Source organism: Urocitellus parryii, chromosome 1, assembly GCF_045843805.1.
Source record: "Urocitellus parryii isolate mUroPar1 chromosome 1, mUroPar1.hap1, whole genome shotgun sequence".
NCBI classification, from domain to species: domain Eukaryota; kingdom Metazoa; phylum Chordata; class Mammalia; order Rodentia; family Sciuridae; genus Urocitellus; species Urocitellus parryii.
Window position 1 is genome coordinate 122,087,115 of NC_135531.1, and position 14,580 is coordinate 122,101,694.

Below are 14,580 nucleotides of genomic sequence, written 5' to 3' on the forward strand. Positions count from 1 at the left end.
ATGGAAGAAGATGGAGAAAAGCATACAAGGGGTAGTTAAGAGTCTGGATTAGAGAAAAGTTACCTACAAGCCATTATGAACACTGGCAGAGGTGGACAAGCCAGACCATACAGGGGAACCTAGAAAGCCAGATATCTCCACTGCCAGGATATGAATATAAGTAGAGAAGTGTAGAGGACTATTACTTCTGTATCTGGCCCTGGTATCACCAGGGCAAAGAAAGAAGAATTTGGAAAAATAAAGCCAGCACCTCTGCCTTTGTTGTTATCTCCTTCATCTACAACTTGTGTAATGACTGCTGCTTCATTTCTGCTTTACATATCTCACTCAGATTTTTCTAACTTCAGATCATACAGTGAAGGGGTTTCTGGAAAAATAATTCTTGCTTAACAAAGTTGAAAAACCACCACAGTAATTATAGTCAGTTTTCTTAGAGATTTTGCTATTCCAGAGTGTCATAACCCACTTAATAAACCCATACTTTCCCATCAGCACTGTCCTACCTGTGTTCAGGTCCCTTAGTTTAGTCCAGAACTCATTTTCCTTCTAGCTTTACAGACCCATGTATGAATGATCCCTCCAGGCAGTCTAGGCTTAGATAAAATGTATTCTTTAAACATTTGCACATTTTTCAACTTTGCTAATATTCTTTTTCCTTTCCTTCTCCTTGTTTTTTTTTCTTAATATTCAAGAGTTTGACGTTTCTATGCCGTATTCCAGTGTCGCCTTTATAAAATTCCCATTGTCTTTTGTCCCCAACTGCTCCTGAGCAATTATTCCCTTTTTCATGTCTGTAGCACTTGGTCCATATCATGTTTATGGTACTTTCATTTGCCTCATCTTTGCTGCTAGATTGTAAGGTAATCATGTTTTATTCATGTCTTTCTTTGTGTACCCCTGTACATTATAGTTGTCCAATTGGCATTCGATGACTTGGTCATCTTGTATTCCACTTTGCATCACTAGCCTGGAATGTCAAATTCGGAAATTATCTGCTACAGTTTGATAATAACCTAGTTTTTTCATGTGCTTTTCTTCCTTGTTCCCCAATAATTATTTATGTTTGTTTATTTTGTTTTCCTCTTCAGCTTCTCTTGTCCAACTCACTTAGCTACAGTTTGTCAGAAAAACTTAAGAGAGCTGGTGTGGTGGTGCATGTCTGTGATCCCAGCAACTCAGTAGGCTGAGTACTGAAGGATTTCAAGTTCAAGGCCAGCCTCAACTTAGTGAGACCCCTCTCTCAAAATTTAAAATAATATAAAAAGGACTGGGAATGTGGCTCAATTTTTAAGCACTCCTATGTTCAGTCCCCAGTAACCCCTTCCCCCAAAATGGAACAAAACAAAAAACTAAACAGACATTATAACCTAGACCATGATCATCAAATCTGGTGATTCTAAATGATGTTCCTATGGTAGAATAGTTTTAGAATTCCTTAATGTGCTTTGAAAGAATTGGATTTTAACTACTTTCTCAGGGATAAAATTGGTTTTTTTATTTCAAGATTTATAATAGAAAAGTTCAGATAAATTAATTCATGGATTTTTTATTATTTATTTATTTATTTTAAACATTTATTTTTTAGTTGTAAGTGGACACAATAACTTTCTTTATTTTGTTTTTATGTGGTCCTGAGGATCGAACCCAGTGCCTCACGCATGCTAGGCGAGTGTTCTTCCTCTGAGCCACAACCCCAGCCCTGATTTTTTTTTTTTTAATCTCTGCTTTTTAAGCTAGAATAGAAATGTGGAATCTCTTCGTTCTTAATTTTATCTCAACATTCAATTCCCTTGAATTTATTTCACTTTACATTTTTCATGTGGTGTTTAAGTACAAAATGATGTACTTGTTTATGTGTCTTATTTATTTCATTTTCTCTAGCCATTTGATTGTTGACTACCCTAAATGACACATTTCAGAGGACATGTTTCTTTTTAATATCTCAGTATATGCAAATGCTATAAGAATGCTTAAAACTGAGCTGTAAAATCTTATGCCAGCAAGTTAACCTGTAACTGTTGACACTGTTAAAATGTCAGTAGACCATAGAATGCAGAACTAAGGTCTGTAGTTCCTACTTCACCCTGCACCTGGAAGAACTGGACTAGATGTTTGTTAGGAGAAAACCTGTGGTTCCTTCCAACTGAAACATTTTATTACTGTGATATTCTTCAAATTCTCCACAATTGCAGCATATCATTTCAGATGGCAAATTTTAAAATTATTTCACTTGGAGAAGTTTCTTTTATTATTTGTTTACTTATGCATTCTTTAATATTCTCTTATTGTCATGTGCCTTAAAGAAGTAATTTTTAATGTCTTCAACTAAGGCAAAATGAATGAACAGAGCATAACCTTTCCTTAATGATTAAGATCATTGTTATGAGACATACTGTAGTATTACACTTTTAATGATAGTATTATACTCTTAATGATATAATCTTGAAGTATTGTGAAGTATGCAGAGTTTATTGACCTATGTAAGTTCTTATGCTTGTTTTTAATAATATTTCTTAATCTACTTATTAATGAGATGTTACTAGTTTTTGTTTTTTTCTCTACCATCTTCTAATGTTCTACTTTTAAACTACCACTTTAGAACTAGTTTTTCAGAATTTTATGTGAAATGAGACTTTTTAAATTATTGGTTTATAATTGTACATATTAGTGGGATTCATTATGCCATATTCATACATTTCTTAACATAATTTGATCAGTCTCATTCCCTAGTACCTTCTCTTTCCTCTCCTTCCTTCCTCCCCGATTCCACTTGCACTTCTTTCCTGATTGATCTTCCTTCTAGTAGTAGTAATAGTAGTTGTTGTAATGCATTATGATTATATGTATAAGCAGGGTTCATTGTGGTATATTCATACATGGACATAGCATAATTTTGTTCACCATTTCTTCAGTACACGTACCATCACTATCACTTTTCTCTACCAAATTGGTCTTGCTTATTATCTCACAAAAACAAGAGACCCTTTTTAAGGGAACGTGGCTTACCTATTGGTAAATGAATTTTAGCTTGAAGCATAAACTTTGTAATAATTGCATCTGGACACTTAAAGCCCAAATTTACTTCAAGAGTTACCATTTCTAAAAACTGAGAAAAATAAAGTGTTCTTATTTTGAATTGTGACTGTTTTCATTAAAGAATCCTAAAAAGTAGTTTAGAAAGTAATACTTAACGTGCCTCTTTTTTCCTTTTGTTTAAAGACTATACACTGTCATTTAGAGGCTTTATCTTTAATAATAATACTTGAAGAAATTAAAATTAGTCATTGAAAAGGAAATATGATTGTTGGTTGTTTAATAGAAATTATTCTAAAGTCTTATGATAAATTTGTTTTGCTTTTCTGTTTTAATTCACTCAAGACTAGAATAGATCTCTCAACTAATTGGGGAAGATTATAAAGATTAAATAATTGTTACTGTCAGTTATTATCATATAAGCAAGATTCATTGTGGTATATTCATTCATTGTTCCCCATTATTTCAACACACACACCATCACTATCACCTTGGATTTTCTAGAGGTGATACTCACTTTTCCTTAGAGAATACATCCAAGATTTGAAAGTTAAGAGAGGAGACATATTATCTATTTAAATTTTTGAAATTAATAAAAAATCACTAGGTAAAATTAGAATAAATTGGAAAATAAGTATTTTCAAATTGTTTGGAGTTAACAAGAGATAATGCCAATGGAAAGTGTTGTGTCTTTTCTAGAAAAGTACTGACTTCATTTCCTAAGGAAAGTACAGTCATCCTTAGTACAAATAGGGGATTGTTCCAGGATCTCTGCAAATGCTGATGCTCAAGTCTCTTATATAAAATGGTGTGGTAATTGCATATAATGCTTTCCTGTATACTTTAAATAGTCTACACTATAATACCTAGTGCAATGTAAATGGCTATGTAGTTTTCGTATTGTTTAGGGAATAATGACAAGGGAAAAAAACCTGTTCTGTACAGGCACAATATTTTTTCAAATATTTTTGATCTTCATTTGGTTACATCCATGGATAAAGAACTCACAAATATAGAAGGTTAGACTCAAGTGATTAGTTGGACAGGGACTTTGTAGCTCCAGATTTTAGTTCCAAATTTGCCATTAACCATGTAATTTTGAACAAATTTCTTATTCTGAGTCTTACTTTTTCTCATAATCAGAATGATTCTTGTAGCTTTAGATTATTTTAAATTCTGTTTCATCAAATAAACACTAAAGACTTTAGTGTTTAGTGATTATTTTGAAATCAATTGTCACTTAAATTTTATTTCACTGTTTTCTAGAATTATTTAACCCTTTCCCCATCCCCAGGCATTTTGTACTGTTTTTATAGGTATCTAATTTGAAGTTTTTAGCATTGTGTGGTTTTGATTAACAGGAGGATCTACTTTTTGTGGCATTGCATCACTATGTCTAATGGGAAAACTAGAAGAAGTTTTTTCAGAAAAAGAATTGAACAGAATAAAGAGATGGTGCATAATGAGGCAACAAAATGGTTATCATGGGAGACCTAATAAACCCGTGGACACCTGTTATTCTTTTTGGGTAGGAGCAACTCTAAAGGTAAGAAAACTAATAAAAATGAGAAACCTGGACTTCATGTTAATTTAAAAATGTTTGATCTTAGTCATGTGCATTAAATGCTATTAAATTTAGACTACTGTTTTACTTGAAATTTTTCCATCTTAATAAAATTGAAGTGATAACAACTTGAGTCTATTACCTACTTAAAATTTAGTAGCATTTGTTATTTATCACCTTTCTAGTAATTACAGTGTCATAAAAAGACTTGTTATTGAAACTGACTAGAGGTCCACGTAGTCCAAGCATCTGTCTGAAAGTGGTATCAGTAAAGATTGTATGGAAAGTTACTAATCTTAAATGGCTTTTCAAGGAATGAGCTGTGATTTATCTTTTTAAAAAGTCTTTCTGTTATTATTTTTGTCTAAGTCTTCCAAAACTCATTGACATGCCTCTTTTTACTTTTTGTTATTTAAAGACTGTATACTGTCATATATCCCCATCTTTACTACCTTTTAATATATTTAGTTTTAATATATTAGTTTAATATATTAATTCCATGAAGCTGTTGAGCCAATAAATATCTGTAAGTTTTATGTATCTTAAAAATAGCTTTTTACTTTTAAGAAGTATTACCTAGTTCCGATAGGCTAGAATCTAAATAGTCTTCTATGTAATATCCTAATTTTTTCCCTTAAACAAAATTTATGTATATGATTAAAACAAATTTAGAACAGAAAATTATTTAAAATGAAAGAAATAATATCTGTTTCTCCTTCTAGTGCTATTTCTCACATGTGCTAGTTTTATTTATTTTTTAATCATGGGAAATTTCAAAAGTAGGGAGAATGTTTTACTTGAAATTTTTCCATCTTAATAAAATTCAAGTGATAACAACTTGGTATGGTATTTGCATATAATGCTTTCCTGTATACTTTGTATAAATATCCATCAACCATTATCAATATTTATCCCTAAACTAGTCTTTCTTTATCCATACTTGTCCTATTTCTCTTTCATTCATCATATTATTTGAAAGAAAATCTGAGATATATTATCTGGAAATTCTTCAGTATAATCTCTGAATGAAAACAGCTTTTTAAAAAAACAGAACCTTAGAGCTGGGAATATAGCTCAGTTGGTCGAGAGCTTGCCTCGCATGCACAAGACCCTAAGTTCAATCCCCAGCACTATGAAAGAAAAAAAAAACACCCAAAACACAGAACCTTAGTAGCATCACATCCAAAAAATCAGCCACAATTGTTTATTATCATTAAGTATACAATCCATGATGGTATATATTTCCCATTACATTATATCAAGAAGCACATATCTGGTGGTTTCTCCTTTTATCAGAAAGCTTCAAAATTGCCATCCTGATTTCTTCCATTAAGTTTCCCTCAATTTTTTTTGTTTTTCTATTTGTTTTATTGTAAAATATATATACTTGTCAGTTTAAGAATTTGTAAGTATGTAAATCAGTGGTATTTATGTTCACAATGTTGTAAAACCATCACCACCATCTGTACTAACTTTTTCATCACCCACAACATAAATTCTGTATTCATTAAATCATTAAACAATAACTTCCTATTCTCTTCTCCCAGCCCTTGCTAACATCTGTTCTACTGATTCTGTGAATTTGTCTGTTTAGTTACTTCATAAAAGTGGAGTCATACTACATGTCCTTCTGTTATCTGCCTTATTTCACTTAGCATATGTTTTCAGGGTCCATGTTTTATAGCTTATATCAAGTTGTTGTTCCTTTTTATGACTGAATAATATTCCATTATATGTCTTTGCCACATTTTGCTTATTTTTTTATGATCACTTGGGTTGTTACCACTTATTGGTTGTGTGAATAAGGTTGCTATGAACATGCTGTACAATATATGATCAAGTCCTTGTTTTCATATTTGGGAATGTTAGACCCAGGAGTTGAATTGCTGGGTCATACTTTTTGAGGACCCTCCAAACTGTATCCCACAGCAACTGCCCTGTTTTGTATTCCACAATCCTCACCAACATTTTCTTCTATTTTGTGGTGGTTGTTGTCATTCAGTTGGTTTTTTGTGGATCTGATGTGGTTATCTCATTGTGGTTTTGATTTATTTTTCCTGAGTAATTACTGATGTTGAACATTATCATTGTTACTGAGTTACAGGAGTTGTTTATTCTACATGTTAGTCCCTTAGCAGATAACATGGTTTGAAATTTTTTTCTTCCATTTCTCAACTTGCCTTTTTACTCTGTTCATAATATCCTTTAATGAACAAAAATTTTTAATTTTGATGCAGTCCAGTTTAATCTGTTTTTTAATTTGACTTCTATAAAATTGTTGTCCAATCGAAGTCATAAAGATTTTTCCTAGTGTTTTTTTCCTAATAGTTTTATAGTTGTAGTTGCTTATAAATAGTCTTTTTGTCAATCTTGAGGTGATTTTTATACATGACATAAAGTAAAATCCAATGTCATTCTTTTACATGTCAGTTTTCCCAGCACCTCTTTGATAGTCTTGGCATCCGTGTCAAATCAATTAACCGTATAGGTGAGGATTATTAAAACTTTGTAATAAGTTTTAAAATCAAGAAATGTACTCCTTCTAACTTCCATTGTTTTTAGGATTGTTTTGGCTGTTGGGGCCCCTTGCAGTTTCATATGAATTTGGTGATTGAGTCCCATTTATTAAAAAAGAAGCTTCTGGAATTTTGATAGGGATTGTGTATATATAGAGATATCCAAAAGCTGTATTGACATCTTTTTTTATTATTGGTTATTCAAAACATTACAAAACTCTTGACACATCATATTTCATACATTTGATTCAAGTGGGTTATGAACTCACATTTTTACCCCAAATACAGATTGCAGAATCACATCGATTACACATCCACATTTTCACATAATGCCATATTAGTAACTGTTGTATTCTATTACCTTTCCTATCCTCTACTATCCCCCCTCCTTTCCCCTCCCATCTTCTCTCTCTACCCCATCTGTTGTAATTTAATTCTTTCCCTTGTTTTTTTTTTTCCCTTCCCCCTCACAACCTCTTACATGTAATTTTGTGTAACAAGAGGGTTGTATTGACATCTTGACAATGTTAATGAGCATGGATGTCTTTCTATTTATACAGGTGGTCTTTAATTTCTTCCAGAAATGTTTTATGGCTTTTAGTGCATAGGTTTTTCATCTCCTTGGCTAGATCTATTTCTAAGTACTATTTAATTATTTTAAATGCTTATAAATAGAATCGCTCTTAAAATTTGCATTTGGATATTTATTGTTAATGTTTAGAAACCCATCAACTCTTATGGAGTGGTTTCAGCAGCTATTGAATATATCACATCACGTCTGTCAGTAAGGGATTATAAACAGTGATAGTCTTATCATTCCTTCTAAATTTATTAACATTCCTTTATAAATAATTTTACCTTAACATGAGTATAGTTTGTACAGAGAAATGCAGATTATTTCTTTATAATTTTAATAGTGTATGGCATAGTAGGTTGGTTCCCTAGTATCCCCTCAAGTTTTCCAATGAAATGGGGTGGGGTTTTTTTCCTTTTTTTTTTTTTTTGTAATATCTTTGTGAACTCATATATTTTAATGTTTTCATTCTTTATGTTTTTCAATGTTTCGGTTGTCCCATCTGTGGTCTCTTGAAGATTTTTGCTGTGACTTCAGCAACCACTTTTAAACATTTCTTTTGTAGTTTTTGTGGATATTGCTGTAACTTTATAAGCTGGTTTTATTTATTTCTTGTTTTGGTACCAGGGGTTGAACTCAGGGGCACTTAACCACTGAGCCACATCCCCAGCCTTTTGTGTAAATATTTTATTTAGAGATATGGTCTCACTAAATTGCTTAGGGCCTAATCTTATAAAAGTTACTGAGGCTGGATTTGAACTTGTGATCCTCCTGCTTCAGCTTCCTGAGCCACTGGGATTAGAGGCATACACAACCATGTTCAGCCTATGCTGATTTTTTAACAGCTTTAAACGTTTTCTTTTAGCTATGAAATATTTAGGATTTAGGCTCCCTTTTTTTCCCAGCATATTGTTGTTGACTACATTATATTTACTTCTGAAACTTTTCTTCTACCCTCTAAAACTGTCACGTTCAGTAACTATTTGTATGGTGTGATTACTATTGGATCTTTTGTGTTTTCCCTATAAGTAAAATTCTACACTTTGGAAACCAGTAATAAACATCTATTATGACAATGTAAATATTGTTCATTGTTGAAGCAAGTACTGTATTGGATTATAATTTCTTGGACTGGAGATATAGCTCAATGCTACAGCACTTGTCTAACATGCACAGACCCAATCCCCCATGGTATAAATTTCTTCTTTTAGGTAATATGGGAAATGTGTCAGTCTTATGCCACTGAATGAGAAATGTGTCAGTCTCTTTCCTTAAATTCTATTCATTGAATCAAAGTATGTAAGTTTGTTTCTTATTTGTATTATAATTTTCTTAAAGGTAATTTTCTTGAGAAATAATCCTTGTTCATCAGACACTAATATCTTTCCTGGTTCTCTGATTTATGAGTACATTTTACACTTGAAACTACTTGCATCTTCAGAAATTTCTTGAACCCTTACCTACTGTCTGCCACTTCTTTGTGCCTGTCACAGTTTTTTTTTTTCTTTTTAATGGTTCTTCAGAGAGAAGATAAATACATGACATAAATAATTAAGCTACAAAGTTTTTTATGTTGCAGTCATATTTGTCTCACTTTTATCTTTCCTAACTATAGAGCTGTAATTTTTACTTTTCTCATATAAAACTATCTCTAGCATCTGGTTAATGATTTTGCTTTCTTTTTTTTAAATATTTTGAGTTCTAGTTACTATTTGCAACAAATAGATCAAAAGCCTATCAGAAAAGTTAAAATATGATTAGATAAAATAGTTCTTTTTTAAATGGCTGATTATGTTGAGTAGATTGAGGAAGTTATGTTTTGAATGTAGCTTAATGTGGTACAAAGAGCCTAGTTGCACCTGGTTCAGAGAAGGAAATAGCAAATCAATAAAAGGAGAGTAGACTTTGCAAAGAAGATTAAAAAAAAAAAAGATCATGTAGCTAACTAATTTTAAGTGCTGAAAAGTCCTGAGATTTCCTCTTTGAGCCTTAGCTAGAGAAAAGCATATCTAAATGATGCATACCTGAAATGTGAACCAAAGACCAATATAAAAGTTTTATATCAATTAATTTTATCATTTCAGCTTCTGAAAATTTTTCAATACACTAACTTTGAGAAAAATAGAAATTACATCTTATCAACTCAAGATCGCCTTGTAGGGGGATTTGCCAAATGGCCAGATAGTCATCCAGGTAATTATTTTCTGTATGAATACAGAATAGTATTTATTTTTTGTGTAGATCTTTAACTTCTTTTCTACAAAGATCAGTTGTTAACTTGGACATTTCTGTAAATATTTAAAAATTTGTAAATCTATTGAGTTTTTTACAGATAGATTACCGTGTCTCTGAAACAGTTTCTCTGGAGCCTATACACTAGAGAGTTCTAGTAAGTCTAGTAGCAGATGTGACATGAGGAGATTTTTATATACTTTTATGGAAGGAACTTTTATAAAAAGTGACTTTTATTATGAAGTAAATACATCTTTACCATATTAAGTTAAAGTAGGTAGTGTCATCACCTACAGATAAGATTTTTTTAAAGAAACTATTTTGAGATTTGAAACAAGTTCTGTTCTTTTTGACTAAAAAAATTTTTGAGGGGAAAAAAAAAGCTTTACTTCATCTGTAAAGATTTTAATTTAATTAATATAAGATTCTATTTTTTATTATTCTATATGTATATTATGCCTCTTCCCTTACTCCTCCTTTCTGTGGTACTTGGAATAGAACCCCAAGGTACTCTACACTCTACTACTGAGCTATATCCCCTAGCCATTTTTATTTTGAGACTAGGTCTCCTTAAGTTCCCCAGGCTGGCCTCAAGCTTGAAATTCTCCTGCCTCAGCCTACAGCATAGCTGGAATTACAGGAATGTGAAGCTGAGCCTGACACTTTTATGCTTTCTTTTTCACCTTTTTTCCTGGAACAGTTTTCTAGTTTCTAAAAAATGAACCTCAATGTTGCTTTGTGCTCCTTATAATTTTAAAATAACTCTATGAAATAACATAACAGTACAAAGGAAATTAAGCTTAATATTTCTAGTCTGAAAATTATAGGAAAGAAAGCCAGAATAAAACTAAGCAGTAACGCTTAATGAAGTTTGATTTGGTAAGATGTTTTGAAGTTTAATAGATCTTGATGTCATACATGCTGGCCAGTTCAAAAATAAGAAAAAATCTTGGCCACTGCAAAACTGTTCTTTTATAATGTTCCCACAACAACACAGTTCTGAGCTTTTCAGAATTTTTTTTTTTTAAAGAGAGAGAACTTTTTTTTAATATTTATTTTTTAGTTATCAGCGGACACAGCATCTTTGTATGTGGTGCTGAGGATCGAACCTGGGCCACACGCATGCCAGGCGAGCGCGCTACCGCTTGAGCCACATCCCCAGCCCCGAATTTTTTAAATAAGGCTCCAGGAAACAAATGATTTCAGTCTCTACACTTTTTTTTTTTTTTTTTTTTTTTTTTTAAGAAGATTGCTGTCCCCTTGAAGATGGGAAAGTGTAGTGAGGCCCCTACAAAAGAATTGTTATTGTAACCAAATAGAATGTGAGTTTGCTTGTTTGTTTGTGGTCAGGTCAGATATTTTTAGAATGGCTGACATTATCCTAAATAGAAGAACTAAATATGAGACAACATTCCAGAATGCATTATTTTTAGATTTAACACAATATTAGTATATGGTTTAAGAATTGCCATACTTAAAGGTAGGAGGGTAAGCTGTATTGCTTAGATTCAGAGGTAGGTTTATTTTCTTTTCTAATATAGAGTGACAGGCATTTGTTTCCATTTTGTGTAATAAGCAAAAGGAAAAACCCACTAAAGTGAGAGGTCTTTTATATTACTGCTGTTCTTTCTTTGTCCTCAGAGAATATTGGTAGTTGCATATTCTCTTGTTGTAACTGTTCTTCTTAGTTATTAATAATTTCATTAATAAAATATTTTAATATCTGATTTGTTTTAATTGGTTTTTGAAACTGAGAAAGTAAGCATTTCAAAAACTGTATTTTGCCTTTCTTAAAATTTAATTTTAATGTAGATTTTTTTGTAGCTAAAATATTTTGTAGCATGTATAGATGCCTGTTAGGATTTTTAAAATGTCTTCTTTTCAGATGCTTTGCATGCATACTTTGGGATCTGTGGCCTGTCACTAATGGAGGAAAGTGGAATTTGTAAAGTTCATCCTGCTCTGAATGTAAGCACACGGACTTCTGAACGCCTTAGAGATCTTCATCAAAGCTGGAAAAACAAGGACTCTAAACAGTGCTCAGAGAATGTACATATCTCCACATGACTGATTTTAGATTAGGGGGGTGGGATTTGTAGCCTAACTGTAGCTCAAGGTTAAAAGCCATGTATAACCAAGTGTGCTCTTTTTTTAAGGGATAGAGTCTTACAATCAAAACTCATACTGATATCACTTTGGAAAATGGTCTTGAGCCAGTAACCTTTGTACTAGGTTTCAAGAAAATCTTTGTTGAAGTTTGAACCACATTGGATTCTGTTGTGGTTCTTAAATGTTTATACAATATTTCTAAGAAGTTCTTTGAGGTAAATTAACTGTATGTATGTAGGTTATCTTTTTAAAAACTCTTAGTACAAATTGTATCTTATATAAAGTGAACACAAATCTTCAAAACAAGTTTATACTTCATATAGCATTGATAATCTTCAGTTGAGGACTTAGTGATCATTTAAAAATCTTGACTGCTGATGTTAAAAAAATTGAGTATCTGGGATTAGTCTTTGAAAACAGATGATCCCATATTTTTTTTTTTAACAGAATGGCTTATTTTATCTTATTCTGAAGTGTGCCAATTAAACAGTATGTGGCCAATATAAATGAAATTAATGACTGGAAAAAAGTAAATAAGCCTAACTAATAAGATAGTTTTCTAAAGAGAGATTGTTTTAAGAAGACTATTATGTAACTGAGGAAAGAGTAATTTAATTGTGATTATGAAAAAGAAAGTTTTGTGCTGTGTGGATCTTTATGTATATGTAGACATTGCTGGTGTGACTACCAGTTATGTTTTATTTTAATCTCATATCATTAGTTGTCTTTTCTAGGGGTGGGGGAGAAAACATTCTTATATAGAAGGAAAAGCATTTAGTGTTTCTGTTTATATTTCTAAGATTCATGATACTGAAAATTATACTTTTCTAATAGTTACTTTTAGCCATTTAAAATTTTTGTTGACACCAACGTGTTATTAGCTGTTCTTATTTCAAACTATCTGGTTGCACATCCCTAATCCAACAATCTGAAATCTAGAATAGTTCAAAATCCAAACTTTTTGAGTGCCAGTAGAAATTTATCTGACCCTTAGACAGATTACAGTGAAAATGTAATAAACAAAGTAAAATTTTGTAAGGTATATATGAAACAAATTCATTGTGTTCTGACTTAGGTCTCATTCACAAGATATTATGTTTATGCACATATTCTAAAATCTGGGGAAACAATGAAAATCTAAATCACTTCTGATCCTAAGCATTTTGGATAAGGAATATTCAACCTGAAATAATTTTCTAGCTTTTTCAAATTAAATAAAAAATTTAAATGCAAAAACAGAACCTCCCAAATAAATTCAATGGTGCAGCTCCATACATAGTCATAGTAGTTTATATTTTTATATTTTCAGGTAAGTGGCAGGGGAATGTAACCATTTAGAGGGTAAGAATTAGAGTTGCACTTTTGTTCATTACTTCGTATTAATTCAGTGAACTAGCTAATCACAAAGGTGATGTCGTAAAGACTCTATATTAGTAGTCAACCTGTCAATAAATCACATCTATCACTTAGTCACTTTCAGAGATATGAGTCTGATACTGATATGGAGAAGGAAATCTCACTAAAGGAGCTAGATTTAAGTTAATCTTGGTAATGATAAAAGTTGAATAATTAGTTCTACAGACATCAATATAAAAACTAAGTTGTGTTACTCTTTAAGAATTACAAATATTTTCAATTTATTTGATTTCTTGAATATTCTAAAATAACCCTTCCCAAGGGAAACCTAGCATGTACTTGGACAAGTGATTCGTTTATTAGAATCATTGGTATGTTTAGTTTTAAACTGGAATTTGCAAAATCAGATGTATTTTATTAGAAATAAAATAGTGCTGGGGGCAGCTCAGTGATTCAGTGTTTGTCTAGCATTTGTGATGTCCTGAGTTCAATCCTCAGCTTCAGAAACAAAAGGAAGAAAAAAATCTTCCAGTGGTAGGGAAAAAATTAGACTTATCAAAAGATATTATTCTTCCATGAGTTATTCAAGTTGCTTTTAAATGCTCACAATTTAAGGTATCCCTATCTCAAATTCAGTCATCTATTAGAGGTTGAGAGTTAAAATAACATGTATATAATGGCTTTATGAGTATGTAGAAATCCCACATTTTTCCTGAGTCACTAACAAGGTTAGAAGATAAGAAAAGTACTAATAGTAATTATATTCATAAATCAAAGTTAAGTGAATTCTAATGTAAAAGTCATTCATAAAACTGTTAGATATTTTCTAACTCCTTGAATAATTTAATAGCAAAAGAATATTAATAATAGAATGATTCTAATTGATACACACTGAGAGACAAAGTTTCTTGTGAAATTTTAGAGGCCAGTGAATGTTCACTTTTCACCAAAACATACTGACCAAAAAAACTGGGCTGTTGTGAGTTTTGGAAAGACTATTTCTAACTTTTTAAAAATAATTCACAAGAAAAGTATTGATTAATAAAGTAAATTATATACAATATTTTACAAATATACTTGGTTCTTTAGAAGTAGTGGTGTAATGAGAAGAAAACTATGAAGATCAAACTCAAATAACTGTTCCCAGGGTCTAAATTTTCTCCTGTCTACCAGTTTTTGGTTTGGTGGGGTTTTTG

At 31.6% G+C, this 14,580-nt stretch overlaps 1 protein-coding gene across 3 annotated transcripts in view; it reads left to right on the forward strand.

Annotated features, from left to right (window-relative positions):
• The window catches only part of Pggt1b (protein geranylgeranyltransferase type I subunit beta), a 61,844-nt gene extending 48,008 nt beyond the window's left edge, over nucleotides 1–13,836 (forward strand). For 2 of the 3 annotated variants that reach the window (XM_077801276.1, XM_077801280.1), the window contains 3 exons: nucleotides 4,395–4,579; nucleotides 9,772–9,880; nucleotides 11,805–13,836. In XM_077801276.1, coding sequence (XP_077657402.1) covers nucleotides 4,395–4,579; nucleotides 9,772–9,880; nucleotides 11,805–11,986 — 476 coding nt within the window. In that variant the 3' untranslated portion in view covers nucleotides 11,987–13,836. The remainder of the gene's footprint in view (nucleotides 1–4,394; nucleotides 4,580–9,771; nucleotides 9,881–11,804) is intronic. The other variant, XM_077801279.1, reaches the window with a different exon arrangement.
• The last annotated feature ends 744 nt before the right edge of the window (nucleotides 13,837–14,580 follow it).